The 26,967-nt window shown below is 40.3% G+C and overlaps 1 protein-coding gene across 14 annotated transcripts in view; it reads right to left on the bottom strand.

The window, feature by feature from the left end:
• Window positions 1-26,967, bottom strand: part of szt2 (SZT2 subunit of KICSTOR complex) — a 145,476-nt gene that overhangs the window by 9,922 nt on the left and 108,587 nt on the right. For 12 of the 14 annotated variants that reach the window (XM_046049705.1, XM_046049706.1, XM_046049700.1 and 9 more), the window contains 13 exons: window positions 25,431-25,552; window positions 24,206-24,391; window positions 16,577-16,832; window positions 16,409-16,488; window positions 14,314-14,439; window positions 13,701-13,903; window positions 12,949-13,045; window positions 11,240-11,320; window positions 10,551-10,625; window positions 5,867-5,932; window positions 3,122-3,335; window positions 271-448; window positions 55-177 (listed from right to left, as the gene is read on the bottom strand). In XM_046049705.1, the coding sequence (XP_045905661.1) occupies window positions 55-177; window positions 271-448; window positions 3,122-3,335; window positions 5,867-5,932; window positions 10,551-10,625; window positions 11,240-11,320; window positions 12,949-13,045; window positions 13,701-13,903; window positions 14,314-14,439; window positions 16,409-16,488; window positions 16,577-16,832; window positions 24,206-24,391; window positions 25,431-25,552 (1,807 nt within the window). The remainder of the gene's footprint in view (window positions 1-54; window positions 178-270; window positions 449-3,121; window positions 3,336-5,866; window positions 5,933-10,550; window positions 10,626-11,239; window positions 11,321-12,948; window positions 13,046-13,700; window positions 13,904-14,313; window positions 14,440-16,408; window positions 16,489-16,576; window positions 16,833-24,205; window positions 24,392-25,430; window positions 25,553-26,967) is intronic. The other 2 variants (XM_046049711.1, XM_046049709.1) reach the window with 1 other exon arrangement.

Here is a 26,967-nt window from a genome sequence, read left to right as displayed (position 1 = left end):
TTTGCTATTATGTTATGCTTTATGTCTTCTTGATTCTTGATCATATCTCTTTACCTCAGCAAATGCCTCTCCCCGTCTGACTGCTCCTCAAATGGAGCGGCATTATGGCACACCACCAGGGACACGTCAAAGTCATCGTGGTGGTGCAGGCCCTCCAGATCCTTGTAGGAGCCCGAACTAAATCAACAAAGAAGAGAAGAGAGAGCAGGTTGAAGTGAAGCACTTTATGTAAGGAGAATCTCTGTATTCTGTGATTCTGATGTATTTTACCTGTTCCACAGAGCCACTAATGCATACTCATGCAGGTCAGGTGTTCCTTTCTTGTTGTCAGTGGTGACTGCAGCCTTGGACATGCGAAGAGGCTTCATGCTGTAGGTGCTGGCGTGGTCAGTGATGTAGTTGTACAGCTGGTGAGCTGTTATCATCCCCGTGGAGATGGAGAAGCTTCCTGATGTGCACAAGAATCAGAGACTCTCTGGATTCACATATCACAAGATTTCCAGTTCTTCCTGCATACCCACAGGGCTTTAAAACCCTTCATGTGAAAAAATGATGCAAATATCTATCCATTTCTTCAGTGACTCAGAAAGCTAACAGGGGAAAATAAATGAAAGCAGTTAGGCTTGAACTCCTCTTCTCTGTGGCAGTGAAACCATTTGAAACGGGTTTTAACGGATTCTCTTTTGGCCAGCAGTGAGGAGAAGAAGATACCTGACGCTGGCCTAGTGTGTTACTGTTTTCTCGTTCCATTTACACTACCACTGAGGATCCACGTTGGTTTGCATGAACAATTCCCGATCCACATCCAGTCCAGTTGGTGGAGGTAACGGTAAATGGTAGGAGTGTGACGAGACACTTAGCTCACCAGTTGAGATGAAACACGATCTTGGGTTCATGAGACGAGGCAAGACTTGAACACTATTTTAAAGAAATCTTCTATGCTGAATTATTACCAACTTATACCGGAAATGTTTTTATTAATGTAAACACAAAATTCAGGTAGCAGGTGACAATTCAAACGCTAACAGAATCTAATGCAACGCAGCTCTGATTTTGTGTTTCTTTTAAATATGTATTATCTTGTTGATCAACTTTTCTCATGTAATATCACTGCCCACATGCAGGCATGATTTAGTCTTCCCTCCTCTTTGTGTCTTTGTTTGGAGAAGTAACCTCTTTAAATGTGCATGTGGCACCTTTTCACCTAAATAAGAAATAAACTCATTTTAATTCAGTTATAAACTCCTGGACTTTAATATCTCCTCTCTTTCAGCAGGTTATCTGCTCATTTTCAAAACTTTCTTTTGAGCAAGTCTTGCGAGACAACTTTTAACCTGATGAGAAGCCACCTTTTAATCTCACGAGATCTCGTGGCACGGAATCTCGTCACACCCCTAGTAAATGGTAAATGGACAGGCTTGGGGAGAACAGATTACATGTAACGGCGTTACGTAATCAGGATTAAAAAAAGTAACTGTTCCGTTACAATACAGAAAATAAAGATGTAATCAGATTACATGTACATTTTGAAAAACTGGGGATTACTCATAGGGATTACTTTAAGCAGAAAGTTTCCATGAAACAGAAAACTCAGTGCTATTTGCCTCCATATATAGTTTCAGTCTATGATATATGTACGTGTTTCTGTAAAAACACAAAGCTGGAGAGGGACGTGTTGCAAACACTGTTTGGCGTTCATTGATACTCTCTTGACTTCATTTACCTATTTGGCATTAAAGTAATCCAAAAGTAACTAAAATTAATCAGATTACATTACTTTTATTTTGTGGTCCTTGGATTACGTTACTGATGACATTTTTAAACAAGTCATTAGTAATTGTACTGGATTACATTTTTAAAGTAACCTTCCCAACCCTGTAATGGACTGCACTTGTAAAGTCCCTGTCTGATCTTTCGATCACTTAAAGTGTCCCACAAGAAATGGAGAGGCTGCTTTCTGTTCATGGCCCTGAACTTTGGAACAGCCTCCCTTTGGATCTTAGAACACCTAACCCGCTTGGTATTTTTAAAAAGAAATTAAAGGCAGATCTTTTTAACTTGGCATTTAATTTGGGTTGACTTTGCAACTATTATTCATCAAACTGCAAGAGTTGTGTCTTTGTATTAAATGTTACGACTGCCTGACTTCCCGTCATCTGTCAATTTGAGAATACGATGTTTTATCGGGCCACTGTGAGCCGCCAGCTCGCATTTAGTTGACAATGGCCAGAGCCAAACAGCGTCTTACCTGCCGGTGATTAGAGGTGTCTGGTAGGAACTTCGGTCCTCCGAATAAAGGTAAACTGTTGTTACCAGCGGCACGAATTCACAGATATCACCCCAGAATACAGCTTAACATGGATCCGTTTCTGTTCTGGAGCTGCCATTGGCTGATGCTATTTTCACGTGTTCCTCGCTTCTTTTAGAGATTTAGAGGTGTTTGAGTGGAACTATTTTGGGTTGAACTGAGTTACTTGGATCAACTTTTTAGTGCTGGAGTGAGCTCTTGTTGGGCGTTTTTTCCTTTTTTCTTTGTTATGAAAAGGGCTGAACTGAAAAAAGTATAAATAATGTAAGAGTACTGAGTTTTTATTTGTTTTTTATTGTTGACTGATTTATTGATCGTGGGATTTTATTCAAAATGAATGAATAAAATGTGTCATATTTGAGGGTGCATATACTGCCTTCCTACGCACGTCTTTTGTGGGTGTGAATAACTGTGTGACGCAACAACTTTGTCAGGTTAACTCTGGCTTGCACCCAATTTGTTGTATACCAAAAACCGCCACAATGTGCTATACAAATAAAGTTATTATTATTATTATTCTGAATGGCCAAAACTTCACTTGAAGCAACAATTCAGGTAAGCTAGTGTACGTGACCGTGTTAGTAAAATGGTGCAATCTTGTAACAATTCTATTATTGTCAACTCTAATTAACAACAATAGCTAACTCTCTCCACTGTGTGATCACATGGTATTCTGAGGTAGTCATCTGGATGAGTTTGCTCTTTTCAGTGCTAGTAGTGCATCTGCCTACTGCTGCTGATTCTAGATGTCCAGAGCAACTGGAGTTGCAATGCGACTTTAAGTATTACTTTACACCACAGTCTTCCACACACCTTGGAAGACATGGTTGCGGCCAAACTTGGGAATGTCTGGGTGATGGGAGATGAAGTCGTCCAGGAAGTCGGTGAGCTGGTAGCCCTGGCGTAGCGTCATGTGGCAGCCGACCAAGTACTGGTGAACCACTCGCAGGTGGAAGTCGTAGCTGAAGGAGTGCACGTGCATCAGGTCCCGCACCTTATCACACTCCTCAGTGAAAAGCATGGAAAGCTAAGACAGAGGGGGTGGACAACGTCATTAACAGCACAAAATGACTAGCACACAGTCACAGGGCTAAGTAAGTCCCCGCAAACAAGTCTTTTCTCAGCTGCAGAAGGTACTTTAACTCCAAACTCATGTCTGGCAATTACACATCACTCTGGAAAATGAACAGAATCTGGCAGAACGGTTATCTGTTTAATCATCCACAAGTGAACCTGCTTTGCATTTGAAAGGGAACACCCTGCCATTCCAGCTGCTCCCAGCATTGTGATGTGCACCTTAAGGCCCTGCAGCTCTGTGACTCCTATTGCTCCTTGGTAAGCAACTTTGATATCAATCAGATTCATAATGGCATCTTATTTAATTAAATCCAACATCAAAAGGGGACTGACAAAAGCATTCATTGCAAATGCAAATGGCTGCAGTGAGGCTAGGGTGTGCAGTTAATTACAGCACAGAGAGTTTACAGGGAGAGCTAAATGCTACTCCTGCATTTACTTTCAAATCTGGACCATTTGCCTGGAACGTATACAAATAGGCTTTATCAAAATGAAGAGGCAAGAAAAACTGCAGAGCTCTCTTTAACTACAGAAAACCTTCCTCTCTGTCAGTGCCTGGAACCTTTCAACACCTTTTCCTGCCTCAACACGCCACAGTGAGACGACAGAAGAATATTCTTTTGGCACAAAGAAATGAAAAGATGAACATTAACTTTTCGCTCCCTGGTGGTGTTCCCGCTGTATGGCAGACAAATTAAGCCTGACCTCTTAGTCTGCTATCTACAGAGCCAGGAACTGCCACTGGGACGGAGATCTCTTTAGCTCAGAGGAAGTACATTTCATGTGTGTGTCTTCTTGACTATCAAGCTAACATTTATTATTTTCTAACCTATAATCTCAGACGGTTCATGTTCTAGCTAATTAAACACCCTGTGTAACTTTGACATGAGCAGATTGTTAGGTTGGGTGGCGGGGCTGAAGCTCGTCTCCTGTCAGCCTTACTCAGTGAAGTTAATGACAGTGGCTACATTGATGGGTGAAGCTCTCATCATTTGGGGTCATTGAAGAAGAAGAAGAAAATACACAAAGCAAGTATAATATGAGAACAGTCATGCTAGGAAAACTTAAAAATGACATTCCACTAGTAGGTTGTAACCCTGCATTCCCTGTCCTGGACAAACTGGCAGAATTAAATGTGGATTTTCTACACATACAAATACTACATCATTACTACATCATTTTGATAGAAAGCAATAGTTATTTTGTAGTATATTACAAATAGGTAGCTAGTACAGTGACCTGAGACCCAAAGTAAAGTGTTGTGCATAATATTTTGGTTTTATGTGAGCTGCAACTTTCTGACCATGAAGGCATCACTACAGTAGTCTAGACCACTGAAAGTAATGTGAGGAGCAACCCTTCTAGGTCCTAATTATCACATTAAATGTCAAATTAATATTTATTTCAAAATTAAAGACTAATTTTTTATCCTGAGAGAAAGTTGAAGAAACCAGATGGTTAATTGTGGTTATAAACGTTATGATTCAAATGAATTAAATCAAACATTTATTGAACATTTGTTATATTGTTATTGAGGAAAATTATATCACAAGAATTATCATGATTGGTTTATTGTCCAGCCCTAGATTGACATATGATAAGAATGTCAAACATGCTTTGCATAAATTGATGATGAATGATACATTTTAAGTTCCCAATATTAAGACTAGAAATATTGAATCAGTCTACAAACTACAGACCCTATTCACCCTTTACATTATACAATGTAGCTCCCCAGATAGTTCTGCGTTCCTCAAGATATGTAGTCACTGACCTAAAGTGATCTCTATCATTTAAATAGGATGTGAACCAATTCAGTGTGAGGAAATCCAACTGGATTTTTCAGGCTGCGTACATGATCATCTATAATGAGCAGAGCAGCAGCAGTTTTCAGTCCCGTGTTATTCAATTGTTGACCCCTTAAACCCAAAGAGATACTGAAACTGATGATGGAAGTAGGCCTGTAAGAAAGTCCTAGCTCCAGTCAACCCACCAGCAACCAAAGATGCAAGAGGAATTACAGTACAATTATCAGAGAAAGGGCAGAGGGGACAACTGCAGCTGCACGGACACTTAAAAAAATCATAAGCTGAGATACCCACGACACCCAAACCAGCAAGCACAGAGATAGACAGCCTGTTGAAAGTCAAAGGAACAGAGGAAAATCACAGGGGAGCTCCACTCAGGCCTGAACCTTAGAAAAGGAAGTCCGTCCTTGACTGTCACCCAAGTAAAACCTATCTTTGCCTACATCCAGCTAACCCTGGTACTTGCTTTTCTGTAGCAGCAGTTGCTCCCACAGATATGAAAGCACACTTCATTACACACTGAAACAACGCATTCACTCACACAGAGACAAAAACACAGACACGTGATTTGGAAAGAAAGAGACCAGGACTGATGGCAGCAAGCAGAGTGGCGGGGAGGGGTGAAGCCTGATTGTAGTGAGATACCCCTCCCTTGAGAATGGCTGGGACATACCGCACTGTCAGATACTGGGGTGGCATCTGGAAACGGCTTGCAACGAGGTTTGGTGAGGAGGCTGCCCTGATGGAGAGATGACATGAGGTGGGACTAGGCAGACACACAGACAGATGGATGGAAAAGGAAGACTGAAGAGATACTATAAGAATAAATAAGAACATGGTTTCTCAACCCTTTTCCTTGCTACACAAATGAAAACAGACACACATTACATACACACATTAGAGCTTTAGTTTATTAGTCCATATTGTTTTAAATTGCTCACAAACATTAGGTTGATTGAAGATTACTGTCATAACATCCATTTAGAAGACCCACTTCAACACGTACTCTCACTTGGACATGTGGACAACCAATAAACACTAACTGCAAATGTTTAAGGAATACAATTCAATTTATAATTACGACAATTAACACACTGTTTATTTAGGCCGAATGTAGTCCATTTGTTTCCGACTATTAGAGGACACCCTCAGCTGTTCTAAATGCCTGCTTTTTTCACGTTTACCACCCTGCTATGCACAGAGCCACTCTCTCTCTCTCTCTCTACATATATATATCAAATTGCACCTGTGATTATGTATAGACCACACAGAAAGATCAGTTTTATGCATAGAACACAACTGTATTTCCTGTAAGCCATCTTTAAAAGTATATTATATATTTAAAGTAGTGCTGTGCAACGATTAAAATTTTTTATTGTGATTAATCATGTTTTTCTTAATTGCGGTTATTTTGCATTGTTAATTGCTAAACTGAATAATGAATTCTAAAGTAGTGTACTGCGCACTTTTAATTTAAATGTATTGCTATATACACAAAAGTGCAATAACATGTTTTAAACAAATGAGGTGCTTTTTACCAGCAGTATTCCCTTTACACAGTAGCAATAAAATATTTCTTGTAAATCTCAACTTGAACATAATGTAATCAAATCAAATAAAGCCAAAGCTATTTGCCACTGCCAGGGCATTACCTTTTATAGCTTGCTAAAAGCTATCAGCAGAAACAGTCTGTGTTCAGCAGCAAGTGTCCCTGTTAAAGTGAGGTGAAGTGGTCGAGCACAAGGCTAGCGACAAGCAGGTGCATTCCCTGTGAAACTGTCGCGGTTGTGCTCGCCTCACGCACACGGCGAAGTTGAATTGTCTTGAACTTTTTGTACGCGATGCGCAGCACAAATCATTGGAAAAGAGACTGATCCTCACCGTTTGTGAGTTTTACTAATCAGCATGCAGTGCGTATTCACTTCGCTATGGCATTTGTTCGCTTGTCTTGCTTTTGTTTATCTACTTCTCCCACACGCTGCATCCAACGTGGTCTGCTGAAGCCTCCCTCCACTGCTTGTTTGGGTGGGTTTGGCTGATCAACATCCCACCCCTCCTGTGACCCATGGTTTCCTGTATGTGTATTCAGAGCCAGTGAGCAACGGACTTTCAAAATAATAATAATAATAATAATAATAACTGCGTTAACATGAGACAAAATAATTGTCAGCATTACTTAATTAATACGTTATACGCAATAACGCGTTAACTTGCCCAGCCTTAATTTAAAGGTATAGGAAACTTGATTTAGAATTACATTTGTTTCACATCTTTATACAAGTAAAGGATTTTAAGTTACACAAATTTCAAATAATAATAAACTAAAAATCACCAGAGCTTATTCTGACTTTTCTCAATTCGGTAAGATGGTGGAATAGCCAGCTGGTTTCTGGCTCTAATTCGAGTTGCTCAGAAAAGTCCTCATTTGGAATGAGCTTCTTCAACGTTTTCATGCACGGTCGCACCATAAAGTAGCACAGCAAAATTCCTCAGAAAACAGGAGGTTCGAGAAGCACTGTGAAGCATTTGATAACTCGCATGGCTAATAGCAGAACTACTGGAGATGTTTATATATTGGTAGATTTTTTGGGGAAAATATTGTTTGCTTATGTATATATTGTATGTATGCTGAAAGTATGTACTGTAAAATAAATTAAAATAAAGACCTACTGTAGCCAGGGAGACAGACTTGACTGAAGATTTATTTCGGAAACCGTGTGGCAGTTCTAGCGAACGGTCCTCTCATTTCTCTCTAGTTCATCGCTTCTAAATATTCTAAACATCACTTACAGCAGCTAACGGTGCACATTGCTAAATTAGATTCTCCACAAAGCTAATGCCATGTTTATCAGTGTAAGAGCGTTAAGTGTTAACGAGCAGTTAAACTTTAGTGTTTAATGTAATCTAAATATATCTGCAAGCCACGTGTCTGTAGTTACAGTCGGTGCATCAGAAATGATTAAATCAGAGGGGAAATGTAAATAAACGTGAGCTGAACAAGTCTCTAACACGGCTTCCTAGCCTACAAAGTTATCTAACTCATCTTTTAAATGTGTAAACTTAGTGTGAAATCTCAAAGTTGCAGGTCCTCGTTGTAGACAGTCATGTAGTTTTAGATGCATTCAACAGCAGCCTTTCCTCTGGGTCACTGTATCATAAATGATAGTTCAAAAATTCTCGTAGCTTTGGATAGAATTAAAAGCGTGCTGGTAAAGGGATTAACTAGATGTGGAACTGCTTTGATGTAAATCGTCAGTGTGACAGATTAAGTGTAAGGTAATAACTACTGCACGACAAAAAATACATTATTATCATTATATCTATTTATTCAGCATTCTGTGATGTTATAACATAAAACATGTCAGGGATAATCTTTGTTTATGAGATGTATTTCTGAAAATGAGGGTAAAAAAGAATATAGGTCGATATATCGGATTTTAAAATCCTCAAATACTGAAATCGGTATCAGTCTTAAAAATACCATATCGGTCGGGCTCTATAATGTACTCCATTTCACTTTCTTAGAGAGCAGGCAGCTCTGCATGTCTGTCTGCTGTACACTACTCATCTCCGGGAGTGCATCAGACAGTGCAGATTGGAGAACCTAGTGAAGTCTGAAAGGTGACGGGGTGAATAACACCCTGAATCCAGATGAAGAATCACTCTTGGAGAGCATCAGGATTTCATCTTCACAGGCGGTTACACTTTCAAAGGGTCTGAACTGAAAAAAATAACCCTAGTGCCAAGGATGGATAGAAATTAATCTTGATCTCATCTTAATCTTTTGTCATAATCTTTAATATTTGTACGCTGAACAAAATAATAAACGCAACACTTGTTTTTGCCCCCATTCATCAAGAGCTGAACTCAAAGATCTAAGACTTTCTCTATGTACACAAAAAGCCTATTTCTCTCAAATACTGTTCACAAATTTGTCAAAATCTGTGTTAGTTAGCACTTCTCCTTTGCCGAGATAATCGATCCACCTCACAGGTATGGCATTTCAAGATGCTCATCAGACAGCATGGGGATTACACAGAGAGCTGGCAGCTCTGCATGTCTGTCTGCTGTACACTACTCATCACTGGGGGTGCATCAAACAGTGCAGATTGCAGAAGGCAGTGAGGTCTGAGAGTTGACAGGGTGAATAACACCCTGACTAGTGATAGTATTAAAGCTAGTAGTTGTTTTCTTTCCAGATAAAGAATCACTCTTGGAGAGCATCAGGATTTCACATTCACAGGCGGTTTGCTGATATTGCGAGGGAACGCAAAAAAAATATTGCGAGGTATCCATAACGCTGCCTAGTAGTAGGCCTAGTACATCAACACAGGAAATGCTCGGTTCAAAGTAAAATTCAATAAGCAAATCCAGGTTGCGCTGAGAGCAGCTGAGCGTACACAGCTATGGCTCAGAAATAACGGAAGAAGAAAAGTATTTCGAGGGAACGCAAAAGTAGTCCTTGAAAAAAATCCTCTCGTGAGCCTTTGGAGCCAACGTAAGAGGCAGACTAACACATTATTTTAATCTTTTCATGGAATTTACAAAAATATATCCAGCTTTATTATTTTATAACTGTACTTTGTATGAACATAAATGTCCACCATGGATGAACAGACAAAGCAAAGCACTGGGTACACAAACTTCATCAACCCATAACCCAAGGAATCACACTATTACCTATACAGTTTGCCTGACCAGTAATCTCTTTCACATTCAGTGTAAAAACCACACAGCAATGACCGCCTGGCACCAAAGATGTAGACAGTAAGAAATCCCACAGCAATGCCCACATAGCAGCAAAAAAAAAAAAAAAATGTTATAGTGACATCTACTTACAGCAGATTACTATTCTAATAATTTGACAATAGGCTTTGCAGTGCAGACAGACATTTTGTTGGAAATCGAACACTTAAATTGTTGTTCACATCTTTACATTATCCTGACCAGCTTTTAACTGTTTGCTGCACTGTCGTACTGTCAGAAAAGTCTAGAAATCACAGTCCTAGAATAAAAATATCTGCAGTTTCTCAGACATTAAATGTATATAGCAGGGCTCATAGCAACATTCTTACACCATGGACTCCGAAGTAAACACACATTATGCCCAAGACTGACATTTATTAGGATTTAATTCACAGTTGTTCTCATATTGGGAGGACTTCAGCTGTCCTGAAGACTAATTTAGCGCCAAACTGTAGAAATGTCCACCATTTACATGAGAAGATTACATAAGTGGAGAATGTTATTAGAGTAGTCATTTTAATTGCAATTATTTCCCTTAAATACAGTGAAACTAAACTGTAAGCTTGCAGGAAAGCACCACAGGGGGCTGCAGATTTCTGTCAAGCATTTACCTGAGAGTTGACTGTCTGGCCCATGGGAATGCGGGAACACTCCAGTGCATACTGCTTCACACAGAAGTAACACCCCTGGCAGAAGGAGAAAGCATGCTTATTTATACAAAAAATACTTGGAGTGAAGTAGAATTACTTCACTGTTCATCAGGGTATCTGCAGGTTCTAAGAGACAGGGAGACAATTTCAAACCTTTTAAATGGCCTTCAACGGAAATTTACTTTTTAGCCATTCAAGTCCATCCACACAAGCACAACAAAAAATTATGTCAAATGGGTTTACCCCTCACTGTAGGAAACACTAGGAAACTGACTGTGATACCTGGACAAAATATGGCCTCAAAGAAGATGGACATACTGTATACTCCCGCATTATTCCTGGTCCCATTAATATCATTGACTTGTCTTGTCTCAGTTTATGGAACCAGCTGTATTACGGCTTCTAAGGCTCAGTAGGAACTTTGTTAAGTCTGAGAACATGACTTCATCCAGGGGGGCGGGCCTGGATCAAGTACAAAACTTTTCCACACAGCTACAATACATTTGGGACAGAATTTATTCCATATAAATCAACACATATATGAATTGTACCAACTGTGCAAGGGACTAACCGACGTCTTGCACTGTGATTTTAGCAAATATGTTAGAGAGCACAGTGATTCCTAGTGCCCTTCATGATCCTCATCTTACCTGAAAAGCCAGTTCCATCAACACGATCCCCCCTGGCAGCGCCCTCTGGAGGTGATATGCCGTAGTGCCAGATGCCGTAGTCTGCAAAGTTCATTTACAAAACAACCTTACAATCACGGTTTGTCTAACTAAGGCAGATACAGCTGGGTTTTAAGTCAAGCTGCTGACATTTTAAGCTGATCACATTTGTAAGTACAGATGGGTCCTGTTAGGATTTTATTGATACTCCTCATCGTTCCTGTACTTTATTGATATTCATATTGGAATAAATTTAGAATTGGATTACAATTTTATTTTTAATTTATATTTATATATCACAAATATTGCTTCTAGGACAGCAACATCAATGTTTACAACAGCAAAGCCACACAAACTCAATACTATCTAAAAGCTAATCCAATATTCCTGACACTAGAAGACCCAGTGAAATTTTAAAAGCTGAAATCAGTAAATATCACTCATTCATCCTGTCCGGTCATGTAGTAGAGGGAGTAGTGGCTGATTTGGTGAGTGGGAGTTGCCATCTCAGTCAGTAAATCTACAAGAAATGTTATCATAGTGACTAATTAGACTAAACAGTCAGCTTTCAATTTAGCTTGATCATATTATCACATTATCTTTAGTAACTATTATCGTCACATAGCTTCACTACTCTGCTGTCTGCCCTTCTTGTGGTTGTGTGTGTGTGGGGGAAATCACTCATACAGAGAGCAGAAGACGAAAAGACAAAGAGGAGAGGATGCATGAGTGATCATAAATTACACCAAAAACCAAATTTCCCACTCTGCTCATGTCACATCCTGGTTTCATCAAGAACCAATAAATAAGTTTAACTTTAAATATGTCCAGGTTCTTAGAAATTTGGAACCAGTTCCAATTCAGAACTGGATTTTGGGGCCATTGCTATTTGTGAGTTGTTAAAGTTGTTATGTGCCACAAAGGAAAATAACTTGTAACTAAAGCTACCTCTCTATGATGTTAGCAGCAATGAAAAGGTTACCACTACCTGACAAAAAAAATACACAGTGTTTCTTAAACTCCCTGCAGGCAACTGAGCACCGCTGTTTATTTTCATTATTCCAAAACCACACATCAGCAATATTGTCTTCAGAAGCATAAATCCGGTTTACTGGTTAATGCAGCAATATATCTAAAAAATATATATAGTGAAGAGCAATGTACCAGGTTCCAATGCACGAGATTAAAGGTTGGAGATCTTCTCTTGATCTCTGCTGCCCAGCTCTGGCTTTGACTCACAGCACTGCCTTTTGTCTGAGTGGTCTGCCTCACCACAACCCAAACCATATCCTTGTGGCAGCACTTCAGTCAGAGTGTGAGTCTGATGGTTTAAGGAAACGGTCAGCTATGCTTTACAGTTGTCGTATATGGTGTTCGATATCCCTGCTACAGACTGGTTACTGTACATTTTTAGACTGTGCATGTAGTGCATCACACTACTAATTTCAGCCTCTAAAAAACATGTTCAAGTGTCGGTAGCAAGAAGGGAATTAATGAAGTTGTAAATTAGAAATAAAACACAACAACGAGTGAAGAGAAGAATGTTGCACTGTTTTTGGCGAACAGCTGGACACATAGTCCTAGTTAGATTGAGACCCTTGAAATGTACAGGAGCCATTGTTACAGAAGCACAGCCTGCCTCAAATGTGTGAGTGTTTGGAGAATAAGATTCTCTGAAGTTGAACACTAACCTTAGGGCTGTCCTCGCTCTTCTGCTTTACATAAGAAAAAGACATCCTCCCTTCTGATGACATCGAGCTCAGCAGGGCAGCACGAGCCCGGGCGACGCTGTAAGAGATGGGGGGTGGGTGCAGGACATGGCCCAGTTAGAGTCTGCTTAAACCAGAGGTCAGTGCTGATGGAGCACCATCAGCACTTAGCCAACCCGTAAGACATCATTCAGAGAGAGTAACATGATCTGAGCCTAGAAAGTGACAGGCAGGCAGGACAGGCATCAAGCCTGCTTACGTCAGCCACGGGACAATCAGTGCTGGGAGGTCCGAGGTCAGACGATGATCAAAACATATATGATAACTAGAAGATGAATTCTGCTCACAATGGAGGAAAAGAGGAGACTGAGGGGACTAAGGGACAGGTAGACAGGCACAAATGGAGTGATACATTTTTAAGTTTCCCACAAAATGCGCAGGTACATGTGGTAAACCACTTTGAGATGCTGTGTAAACACCACACACCATCCATTTACTAATGGAATGGTCAGGCAGTTCATATATTTCAGACAGCAAACCAAAAGCTTGGGCCGCTGTTGGAACAGCACAATTGGATAAAAACAGTAGTTAAAAACAGTTAAAAATTAGTTCAACTTCATACTACTGTATATGATGTGCAGACGTGTCCTGCTTTACAGAATATTTCAGGATGGTTTCACAGGCATTCCAGACTACTTTTCATTCAACAAGAAACCATTCTGGCAGATGCAGACCTGCGAGCTGGAGACTGAGGCCGGACCTGGACCAGAATGAAGCCCATGCTCTGCAGGTACTGGACGTACTGCTGGAGGAAGGTGTTAGAAATCTCAAGCAGCCAAGGTTCTTCCTTCAGTCGGCTGGGCAGCATGTCTGCTGAGTCGGTGCTGTAGCTTCGGTCCCGACTTGATGCCGTGGAGTCACTGGAGCAATGCCGTTTCTGGCACATATATAATTTTATAAACATTTACACAGCAGTGCACATCAATTAAAAACTATTAAAGACTATTTCAAGTATTCAGACCTAATTCTGAGTCCCACTGTATATTAAGCAAACACAATGACTAGTTAACATTTACCAAACAATGCCCCAACTATTTGATTTCATATGTGTTTTTAAGGGACAATGCATATTGATCAACATCACTGTAAATGGGCTGTTCTTAGCCAAAAGGCTACTTTCTTAACGTCCCTTGGCCAGATGCAACAAAGCGAAGACTAAATGCACAACTGTCTCAACTTTCAGAATATAGTTTGTGTTGCTAGTGAACAGTGGTATGGAGGGGGTATGTTAATAATAATCTATAACCTCTTCCTGTTACTTTCCTCTGAGTCATGCAGAAAACATACCTTCACTGGGGGCTGAACGATCTGTTCCTCTTGGATCTGCTTGCGGAAGATGGGGTCAAAGAGGAGAGGGGTGGCACAGTAGTGGACCAGCCTGGACGACTGCTTCAAAGTCTCCAGATCTGACCCCTGTTTAGACAGCCATTGTTATTATTAATTTAAGCTGGGGCAGGTAATGTATTTCATTTTTTGTTTTATTTGTAATTCTCTTAATTCCCACAGCAATTAATAAATTGCATGACCTGGGAAAAAAAACCCTCAGCCAAGTTCACAGGCAGCTGTCTTTTCACACCTGAAAGTCCAAACCTAGGTTGGCATTATTGTTACATTTATACCTTTGATCTGGTTAGTTTTGGTTTCACATTGCAATTATGCGAGCACACTAAATAACTGTTCACAACATACCCACATTCCGTGGCCATCATCTACATGAGCTGCGCCTCCTTATACTTCCATTTGATTGGTTTGTAGATGGTTTCAAGTCTGTGTGTTGTCAATAAGGTGGGTAGCCTTCTATCGCAATTTGAATGGATGGAGAAAAATGAACGAACAGATCAATTTCTTTATCACTAGAATAATAATTACAATTCTTAATTTTGGTCTCCTCCTGTCACCATGTTCTACGGTGGCTCATTTTGTTTTGTTGTTTGTCTTTCTTCCGATTCTGCAACTGGCTCGAAAGTTCAAACCATCAAAAAACACTAGAAACGAACCAAAACCATGGTTCAAGTTTGATCCACACTTTTCCATACCATACCACTCCTTTTCGTCAGCCCGAGGTTCTGCTGTTTGATGCGTACCGTGTTCCGGGAGGTTTCACACCTGTAATTATGGTTCAGATCAAGGTGAACAGTCCCAAAGTCTGGACCGCAACCAAGGGGGTGAGTAAGGGGCCTATGTGTAGTAAATACAGGGGCTTAGCATTCAGATACAAACCTGAATATGATGCAGTCAGATCACATCTAACAGTTAATTAAATTCATAGTGACATGAAAATCCACCTAATACCAAATGCCAGAGGAAATGGCTGCGGGCCCTGTTGGACCTGGTCAGGCTACATATCTCCTCTGAGAGGTGCTTGAGTTAGAGTACTTTGTGGGTGTCTGTTAAAATATCAAATTGGTAAATTTAATTCCACCGTGTAACCTCTCTTGAGATGTCACTGTGGCAGACAGGAACCCTTTTAATTAGCCCGAATGTTCCCCACTTTGAAACAAGGCAATACTAAATGATTTCCCAGAGGAATGACTTGTAATTGTAGCTCCTTAAAGCCATAAAGTAGTGAGAGGCACAATTCCCCCAGGTTTTGTCAAGTCCAATTAGCTATATTTGATATTAGGCTACGTTCACAGTATAGGAATTTAATACTCAGTTCTGATTTACCGGTCAGATCCAATTTCTTGTTAGATTGTTCATGTTATGTTTCTTAATGTATCCAATATAAAATACTAGATATCAATACCTTTGCTGCTCATGAGAACACAACTGTAATTGAGCCTGCACCTCATAATCACGTATAGTGCTGCCATGTGCAGTAAGTTAAGCGGCTCACACCTTAACGCATAAAATACATTTGAGTGTTTAGCGTTCAAATGAACCTCTTTAATAGCAGTGCTCCAAACAAAGGCTGGGACGTGGGTTTGTTACCTTATTTGGGATGACATCTGGTTGAATCCTCACTCAACCGTGACAAGCAATACATTGTTTAAAAACATCCACAAAGCCTTACAATTCTGTGTAAACCATTACATAGAATCTGCTGTTTTCATAGTGAACTCCAGGATCGGGAGCAGCAACATTTTATTCTCTCAAGCTTAGCTGCGTTGGTACTGAAGCCACATTCTTTGGTGTCCTTTTTCAGCCATTTCTATTTTCATATGAGTTATGAAGTTACAGTACTTTTTTGTCCTCACTGTCCCTCTGCTGAACACTTCCAGAGCAGCTGTCTCTATCTTTCTTCATGAAATGATACACTGAAGTCAAACGATAACTGGATAATAATGTGATTTGATTTTGTCCACCTTCCTCTGCTGTGTGAACATTTGCTCCAGCTATCACAATACTGTATTTAAGTTACAAATGTTTGAGGGATACTTACTGAAATGGGCATGTTGGACTGTGCTGACCTCTGCTGCCAAGTTACAAAGAGGTTCTCTATTTTCATCTGTTTCTCCAGTTCTGTCCACACAAAGACAAAGCCAGTGGTTTGATTAGCACATTTGACAGAAATTATATTATTATCATTATTATTAGTGGTAGTATTAACCTCTCCGCTCAGCAGCTTTAATCTCCAAGAGCTGGCCGCCATGTCGGGCCACCGCATCCCCCTCCATCAAGGGTCGGATGGTGCAGACGTCCCTCAGAGCCTCGTCAAAGGGAAGCAGCTCAGACGGGAAGTGGAGTGGAGCAAGACTTCGACCAGAGCTACCCAGCCTGCCCTGCTCTTTACTGGGCAAAGGAGGAACTGCACTACGCAGCAACGCATCTGGCTCCATGGAAGGGCTTAGGAATGGGTTGGGATCCTGGAAAAGATAGATGGACAGTAAGAAGGAAACAATCAGTGAAAAAAGACAAAGGACATTGAATGGTTTGACAAGAAATGGCAAACAGAAAGATAGTAAAGGCGAGACGTTTCTAGAGCTCTGGAATCATCAAAAGCAGAGAGGATGGGTACTTGTAAATAATAATGCTCCTTGTTAGAGTGACAGGTTCATCCAAGCAGTTTGAGGAATACTTATTTCAATGACCTGGCCACCTTCATCTCTCTGAAATGTTAAGTGATACGCTCAAATGCCGAATGCATTCTACAGTGTATATACAGGAATCTTGAAGTAAAATTCAATACCTTTTAAAGACCTTTTCAACATATTTTAAGACTGCCGCGCCACTTTGAGCTAACCGATTAAATCAACCACACACCTTTAAAAGGGAAATGTTTTAGTTTTTAAAAGGAATTTAAATATATTTATAACATATTTATTGCCTATATGTCATCAGGTTGTAACGCCACCTAAAAATTGAGGCATTCACCAACCTTCTCAGTTGCCTAAACAGCCTGTATGGGCAAACCGTTTTCTATGTGAAGGACTGGTCAGATTTCCTGCGAAAAGCCACCGTCTTACATAAGCTATGACGTTTATGTACGCAACATTACAGCAAGTCATGTGAAACACAGTGTAATTTTGTGTTTTAGTTGGTTTAAACTACATAATGTGAGCTTGCCTGCAATGATATGTGTGATAACTTTCAATGTCCACTTGATCAATACAACAAAATTCAAATAGGGCAGGAGGGAACATAGATGAAGAGAATAAACTGAGTGATGAATAACGTAAGTAGTGTGGGCGGTGTAGCACAGGCACAGCCTGGAGGAGGAAATAGTCTAAATGACTGTATTAGTATAATATTTTAACATTAAATTAAAAGTATATTGTTCATTTAATAGTAAACTGTAAATTTTATATTAATATATTCACTATGTTACTATAGTATATAACTTACCACTAGTATAATGTTAATTCAAATTACAGCTGTTTCAGTTTGGGTTTGTTTTTTATTCATTAACTTTGTGCAAGAAAAATGCTCCAGGCTACATGATAGTCTCCAACCTTGATTTTGGGCAGGCTACTAACTCGTCAATAATCATACCCATTTATGCAGAACACTGAGTTCAACATTTATAAAGTTTGTTGCAGCACATCAAACTTTTTTTAAATCCCGCTCCATCCAGGCTGTGATTGATTTGTTCACAAAAAGTGACACTGACGAGAGCGTCCAATTTAGCTAAATAGCCAGCTAATTTGCATGCACCTCGCGGGTGATAACGCTCATTAATGCTGAGAAAAGAGGTCGATGCAAATCTCGGCATGGAGCCTAGAGAATTTCATCTGCCGTATTATGCATCCACCTCTTTAGGTCCTTTTCAGACACTTTGCTGTGCTCATTGATCAAACGCGGTTTCTCACCACATATATTTACTGAATGTCAAGGAATGATAGGCTACTTCAACTACATGTATTAAAATATTAAAGACTCTAAACGTTCATAAAATATATACTTCAAATCATTTATCACCATTGACGGCAGTCAGGCAAAACCGGGTTAATTCCGTTTCTCCTGATCGCCACTCCGACTATGTTTTGGACAATTAGCATTGCGGGTCTGGTGGGATGGGAGATTACGGTCGGTTGTACTATTTTTGGGAATGTTTAAGAGTGAAATAAGCGCACAGTAGATCCCTGCGCCTTACGTTACAGAAACGAATCACACAGTCACGACTCTCTGCCTATCTAGTAGCCTATTTTTGGCTATGCATTATAAATAAATACGTTCATCTACTCTCTTAGCAAGCAAACTTTTAGACAAACAGGATTTTCACATTGAAAAGAATATCTTCAAAATTTTATACCTTGTTACATGGCGTTTAAGACTTTTCAATACTTTTATATATAATAAATTTATCACCTTTTAAGACTTTTTAAGTCCCCGCGGACACCTTGTTCTACCTATGGTGGTAAAGCATTAATGTCTGGTCAGCTTGGCTTTAGCACTTAAATGCTACAGATTACTGTAATGACCTGTGGTAAAGACCACAGGTCAAAGGCAACTTTATTTGTATAGAACATTTTAACGATGAGGCATTTCAAAGTGCTTCACACGAAACATAAAAGGCATCAAGACAAAATGAAAAATCAACTGTCAGCAATAAAAAGACATTTCAATACAATTAAAAAGAGTAAAACAGAAAATAAAGAGAAAAAAACAGGAGAATAAAAGTTATAGTGCAATATAAGATATTTATGAAAATGTATTTTGACCCTAACCCATTCAGTGCTTTATAAAACAGCAACAGTAGTGCAGAGAGGTTTACATTGTACATTCACTGAATTAAAAGGTTGTGTTGATGGGTATTATTATTATTGGATACTTTCCAGAGCACTGTTGATGTGCCCTGGTTGCTGTTGAGACGAACTTTTGGGTGAGTTTGTTCAGTGGAGCAGTTCAGGCCAGATGCCCCAGCATGGCAGAGCTGGCTGCACCGTGCCCACAGGCTGCAGGGTCAAACTGTGCACTGGTGCTCCCTCTGCTTCTCATCAGGACCATGACAGATGAAGCTCTGTTCAGGCAAATTTTCTGCTGCTCTGACTCTGCCTTCTGTCCGGACTCATTAGTAATGCAGTGATGAAGAACGAGGCCATCGGAGGGAAAGGAAAAGTTTGGTTCTTTCTTTCTTTGAGCTTGTTTTGTAATTGGCCGTAGGGGGAAGGCTAAAAGGGCATTTGGTGTCTTTCTTTGCTGTAAAATACTGCTCTAATAAATCTTTGCTGCAGCCTGGTCTACACAACAATGCAGGAACAACACTGTGCGTGACATTTGTCTGTATTTTGTAACCTTTTTCATTTAAACTCAGCTGCACTGCATGCTTTATTGTCAATGTCACCATGGCCAGATTGACCTGCTGGGGGCACCCTAAGGCAAACGTGAGCTCATGGGCCCTTATTAACCCATCCATGCCCACTCCCTTCCTCCCCCTCTGTGCATTCTGTGCAGGATAACCACACGTCCAAAGAATTTCTTTTAAAAAATGTTTTAAAGATTAATTGGGGTATTTTATTTAACAGTGACAGCAGAGAAAGACATGCAGCAAAGGGCCCAGGCAGACCTTGACAGGTGGTACTTACTCCACCAGGTGAGTTTTTCCCGTAACAGCTCAAAGTTACATTAAACACTGAAAAAAAATCTATCTGCACAAATGTAGTTCCTCATACAATTCTGCAGACAAAATTGAACAGAACTACTTTAGATATAACTGCAATGACCATGACACTATAAAATCATATTATAGATTACATATCCTAATTGATTTGTTATTTAAAATGATGTATTATCTGAGGCAAGCAGCAGAATGTCTGTGCCCTCTGGTTCTAATGGATTTTTAGAAACAGTGGAAGCCTATTACTTCTTGAGATAAGGGAAACCTGCAGCTCAGTGGCCTTATACTTGGCATGGACTTTAATAGGAATTAAAAAAAAAAAACATTGCTATTTTAGCTCAGCAGTAGTTGCTGAGGGAAGGGAAACTGTTACTCATGTGTTCTCTCAACACACATCTTCCCAATGTATTCCAAGGCTGGACGCAGCAACCTTTTAGTCACAAGCCCAATTTTCAATCTCCCTCTCGCTCACTCTCACAATTCAAATTCCCTCTAGCTTCTGACCAGTGGCTGTGGAAATGAAGTTAGAAATGGGGTCTTTCTGCACCACTGTCCTCTTCCTCACCAGTGGGAACACTGAGGTTGATAATATGACAGCTGACTCGTGATCACAGGGTGGAGGAGTGCAGAAGTGTGAAGGAAGACGGGTTGTTAAATATGCTTAGCAAACAGTTTTGTGAACTGGCAGCACACTAAAAAACTACAGTGTGAAAACTTCCCTATGGATGCCTCTCTATGCCAGAGCTGATCATAAATAATCCAGGAGGATAAATGGAAACTGACAAGGACTAAATTGCACAGAGGTAGTTAAAGGTTGTGTTGGTGAAAAACAAGGCCATTGATGTGACAGGGCTGTAATTTCAGGGTATGATCAGGGCAACATAAGAAGGCAGGAAATACAGAGGGGTAATGATCATGAAGGATAAAAATGCTTAATCGTGGCTGAGAAATCTTGTTTTGGTTTGTGCTGCCGAGACCATCAGTCGCATATTGATCTGCAGCTCCATCTTTAATACAGGAGGTCCAGGAGTTTTGCTCAGATACTCAAAAGAGAAAACAAGCCTGAAAAAGGCAGCAACAAGCCCAGGCAGAGCAGCAGATGAAAGGAATATGGGAGGGGATTTGTGACTGCCTCTGCCTGCCAGCATTTATACTGAATGTCACCTGGAATTGATTCAATTTTAATTCAATCTTATCTGGAATGCAGTCCGTACAGTGCAGTGTTTTCCCAAAGGCTGTCTGATGACCTCTGCAGCAGCAGTGGGAGGGGGTTCCAATAACTCACCATCTAGTGTAAGTTAATAGTTTTAATATTAGCCAAAAAACCAGCATGTTTATCTGAGATGTAGGCCTCTTGTGTGTCTGAGTGTGGGGAGAAGAGAATTCCGAGGAAGGTGAAAAGCATATTCAAAATGTATAATAATGTTTGTGGTCATTAAAACCTGCTTTTACATGGTGGTATTATGTGAAAAAATTAGAATTTTTTTTGCCTGGGATTATACAATCACTATACCTGCTCAATGTCGTGATGTCTGGCAGCCATCGCCAATGGACGATGGCATCATCTATCAGCCCAACCCAATCTGGTTGTCTTTTCATTTTGTGTGACCACAGACAAATGACCTTCTGAATGAGGCAGGTGCAGATGCACAGGGACACAAATTGTTCAGCTGTGTTCCAAAAGTAAGAAAAGAATTCAATCATATTGACATTTGTAAGCTGCTTTCAATAAAAACCTCAGCAAACACACCGTACATGACCTGCTCAGCAGCAAACAGCAGACATTTAGGGACTAGCTGGTGAACACAGTGGAGCATTTAGCAGTGAAAGAGCCGAGACAGGATGGAGGAGCTGGCAGAGGCCAAAAACAGAGCTCAGAGAGGAAAAAATATAAGACTCACATTCATCAGGTGACACAAACACCACTCCACATGACTGCTAATGTTGCTCTGTGTCTGTGCAAATACTGCAGGGAACTGTTTGCTATCACATTAGCTATTCATAGTTTTCAGTCACGTGACATGCGCGGTAACCTGGAGGGCAAAACAACAGACCAACACTGCAACTCCCCCGTAGAGACGCCGCAAAAGCAGTCCAATTTTATTTGGATCACCTCTCAACTTAAGAAAAACAAAGATATGAACACAAACTGCAAGTGTTGGGCATATCTGATCCATATAACGTTCGACCGTTAAAAACCGCCAGTTGTAATGTTTACTTTTACATTCTGGGGAATCCCTCACCTAACACAGCCCAGGCTTGTCTCCTCCTCAATTAATAAATCCAAAAGCACAACAACCATCCAGCATTTTGGCAACGCAAATAGTAGGCTAACAAACTCAAAGTAACAGCGTATCACTTGCATATTGGTTGGCAGGCAGCGGAAAACCACGTCTTCTTTGCCCTCCAAGGGAGCGTTTTCTTTGGAATGTGACGTCACGTGAAAACTATGAATACCAACTTTATGAGAATGTTGTATTTTAATATTTCTGTTAACAGCATTTAAGAACCACCATTTCTAACAAGCCAAAGACCCAACATAAGTGACACATTGTGATCAGATGTCCCAAAAAGAGGCCAAATGAAGAAAATATGGGAGAAAAAATGTTGATGATGTATATTACAAGCGCTGTATTGCCAGTAAAACTTCATTGGGAGCTGTGCTTTTTGAACAATAACAAGTTCTACACTGGTAGAACTGACAGTGACATGCTTTCTGCACTTGGCGGCAGAACAGTCTGAGTAATGCTCTGTATCCAAGCAAGTCAAATGAATACAAAACAAAGATTTACAGTATGCTCACAGAGGGTGGAAATGTCAACATCATCACCCTGGGTAGCAATGTCATGTGCAAGTGGCTAATTCTGCCTCTATCACTGAGTGTAGAAAAATCATGACTGACATACATCAATACCATGAGACCCACATGTCAAACAGATAGTGTAACAGGTACTGACATCACCACTTATGTGGAAGTCACCTGAAGCTCCCCCCCCAGGATACAACAGCTGTATCAAGTCTGCCCCAGGACCTGCTACCTTCTGCGACCGTGTCAATCCAGATGCTGCCCCGAGAAGCTGATTCCACCTGAACGAGCAGAACAATCCTCCTCAGCAGCTCCTAACCCCTTACTGACTCCAGGCACACTGACTGGAGGTTTGAAACACTTTAGTGACAAATTAGAAGTGTGTCAGTACATAAAAGCAGTCTAATATGCTGTCTGAGAGGGGGCAGATGCTGATGGAGGAAATCTTTATTTTATTCTAAATGTGCTGTGTAAGGTCTGTAAGGAAGAATGTAAATGGCTGCCCTAGTGGAACTTATTATAAACTGTAAAACATCACTCCCAGTTCTGATGTATTCTAGTGCCTCAAACACTTTGTCCATTTTAGAAACAGTATCACTTTACAGTAGAAATCATGTGGTGGTAGAGGCAGGGGTAAAACCATATCTAATGTTATTGTTTATGTTAAATACCTTTATGGTTTTACAGAAAAAACATCATTTTGAATGTTCATATTGCAAATGCTCATATTCCACAGGCACACGCTGTCTCCAATTGTGGCCAACACAGTCCCATCTGTCATTTGAACACTCCCTATGTTACGCCATGACAGTTAATTATGGGTTAACCTTTGCAGTGCAACTACCCTGCTGTGAGTTTAAAGTGAAAAAACAGACGTCTCCACACATCCAAGAAGGGCATGGCCAAATATCTCGGCATCAAGCTGGACATTAAACTCAGCCTTGACCAGCATACAAAGGACATTCAGAAAAGGAGCCATCAAAGCCCATCAGCCATCCGTAAACCCAGAGGACTCCATGAAAGGGGTGACTTGCTAGGGAACTACGAGTTTCATTTTCATGTACCTCTTGTATTCTGTCTGTCACTGGTGTGTGATGACAATAAAGTATAACTATTTACAATTGTTGTTTGTTACATTACTGTGTCAATGCATTCTTTTTACATTAAAATATGTTTAGCTTTATAGTTTACAGTTTAATTATAATATAAATTTTCATCATTATAATCCATTCTGGTAATCAGTTGTATATAAAAAGCCCCTCAACATGTACAGGGTTGCAGGAGTAAGCAGATGAGACCACTCTGAGTGGACCAAAGAAACAAGTAGACAGCCTGGCCCTGGTCTGCCATATCAGGAACTGCATCAGTGTTTTTACCTGCTTGGAGTCCATTTCATGGATAGGTGCATCAGAGAAGCAGTGGTGATGGAAGAGGCCCATCTTCTGGTTGAGCAGGCAGTGGACAACATGGGCCCTCGCGTTCTGCCACTTAACGAGGCGGATCAGCTCACGATTCAGAGAGGCGCCCAGGTCCACAGACCAGTTATAGCTGTACAGAGTCACCTAAAGCAATGATGGTTACCACATGAAATATGACAAGACAAAAACACCCGACACTTGCATTTACAATTCAGAATATAGTTATTCCATTTGAAGTAACTCCTGCAATGATACAATGTATTCACAATGAGGGTTGATCTTATCTCCATCTTGTTAAGAGCTGGTCAGAGGTTACCAGGACCGGTTCAGAAAATAAATTCCAAATAAAATCTATCTATTTATGCAAATAGTTTTGTCCAGGTTATCTTAGACCTCACTGTCATTTTCAGGCACAATTTCTTGTTGCACCAATGAAAACTGTTACACTTATCGTCCCGTTTATGGTTCCCTTATTAAGTCTATACAGTGAGCTGACCGCAGGACGCTCGGTTATAATACCATCACACTATTGTCTGTATCTTAAAGAAAACGGGGACTATACTATACAAAACCATGTTGCATACATCTTTATAAAATACGGAGACTATAATATACAAAAAACCTCTGTCCTCTGTCCTACAGTCCCTGTTCCCCACCCACTTGCCCCTAGACACACCTGGTGGAGATCTGTTCTCTCACAACGATGTACTTATATCCACCTGTATCAAAAGCATGTTAACACCAGAGCAGTATAGGCGTCACAGACATTTATTTCCATTATGTCACGACTGCACCTAAGATAAGACAAGACGTCTCGACTGGAAACTCTCTCCATTTAATAACTGATTCAGTTATAAATATGAATTAGCCAAGGTTGTTTATCTACCTGGTGCTTTGCTTCTGCCCTTTAATATGGTAGTTCTCAAAGAAAAACATCTCATAGACAACCTGGACAAATACCTACATGCATGCTGACATTCTACTAGGGGCATAGAAGCTACCATTAAATGGACCAGAGGACCAATGGGAGATCCAGTGTGTTTAATAAAGCTGTAATTCAGTGGTCACAGATGTACTCAGAGCTCAAACAAACATGACCTTTTGAATTTGTAAGAACTCTGTCTTGTTCTCTGCTTGGCCTGAGGGATTTTCACAATACAGATGCTTCTATAGGCCAAGTCACCTTTTTGTCCAGGATGCTGATGAAGAGGAACCTCTGGCGGGGAGCCAGTCCTGCCCCGGCCTGGCTAGGACTGAACCAGTCACTCTGCTCCAGAGCCTCGAAGCGCTGGAAACCTTTATGAGCTGGACAGGATAGAGAGAAAAGCAATATGAATCAAAGCCAGACAGCACGCCATGTCAAGTCCTTTCACACAGACTCCTTCTTTCATCCGCTCTTTACCCAACTGTAGGATTACAGTCCATGGACAGCACCACGACTTGAGATCAACTTCTTACATGTAATTATTTTGATTTGTACATTTACTGGGGAACTGCTCAGTGGATCTTTATAAGCCCAAATGCACAAGTTACCCAGTGTTTTGGCTCAAAAATGGGTGAAAGCTTTACCTATTTTAGGTACAACATTAATGCTGGTCTAGAAATTTTGTAGGAAATAAACATTTAAGCGACCTGATAATCAGAAAACATGGAGATGTATTCTTGTGCAGGATATTATTCAGATTCCAGTATCATTCTATATGTTGGGGACATGATATCTTAGCTGGAAGAAAACAGAAAATGTTAATGTCTCTAGTCAATTGCTAGAGACTTCAACTTACAGAAGATTGAATCTCTGCTTCAACTCTTTTAAACCAAGAGGGAAATACATTTTTTCCTAGCAGCTGTGGGGATACTTCTTACTGCACTATAACATATATGCCTTTATAATGGTCTTGTCAATGTCTATTTTATTTAATTATATCCTTTTTTAAATGTACTTTATTTTTCATTGTCTTTTAAAGTGACAGTCAGCGCCAGCTAAAGATTTTTATAAACCTCCCAATGACCTGTGCGCCCAAATTACTGTTCATATTGACACACTCTAAGAGGCAGAGGGTGTAGGTGGAGAGGGCGTGTCCCTGCCTCTCCAGGGCCGCACTTCAGTGTGGTGCAGAGGCTGACTATGTTTAGCACTGTGCCCCCTGCACCCATGTGAAAGCTGCACCTATCTTCTAAAATATTTCCGAATTGGTGGACATGTATCAATATAACAACATACAGTGGGTACGGAAAGTATTCAGACCCCTTTAAATTTTTTAAATCTTTGTTTCATTGCAGCCATTTTCCAAAAATCAAAAAAGTTCATTTTATTTCTCAGTAATGTACACTCAGCACCCCATCTTGACAGAAAAAAACAGAAATGTAGAAATTTTTGCAAATTTATTAAAAAAGAAAAACTGAAATATCACATGGTCATAAGTATTCAGACCCTTTGCCGTGACACTCATATTTAACTCAGGTGCTGTCTATTTCTTCTGATCATCCTTGAGATGGTTCTACACCTTCATTTGAGTCCAGCTGTGTTTGATTATACTGATTGGACTTGATTAGGAAAGCCACACACCTGTCTATATAAGACCTTACAGCTCACAGTGCATGTCAGAGCAAATGAGAATCATGAGGTCAAAGGAACTGCCTGAAGAGCTCAGAGACAGAATTGTGGCAAGGCACAGATCTGGCCAAGGTTACAAAAAAATATCTGCTGCACTTAAGGTTCC

Source organism: Micropterus dolomieu, linkage group LG05, assembly GCF_021292245.1.
Source record: "Micropterus dolomieu isolate WLL.071019.BEF.003 ecotype Adirondacks linkage group LG05, ASM2129224v1, whole genome shotgun sequence".
Classification (NCBI taxonomy): Eukaryota; Metazoa; Chordata; class Actinopteri; order Centrarchiformes; family Centrarchidae; genus Micropterus; species Micropterus dolomieu.
This window is presented reverse-complemented; position numbering and strand designations above follow the sequence as displayed.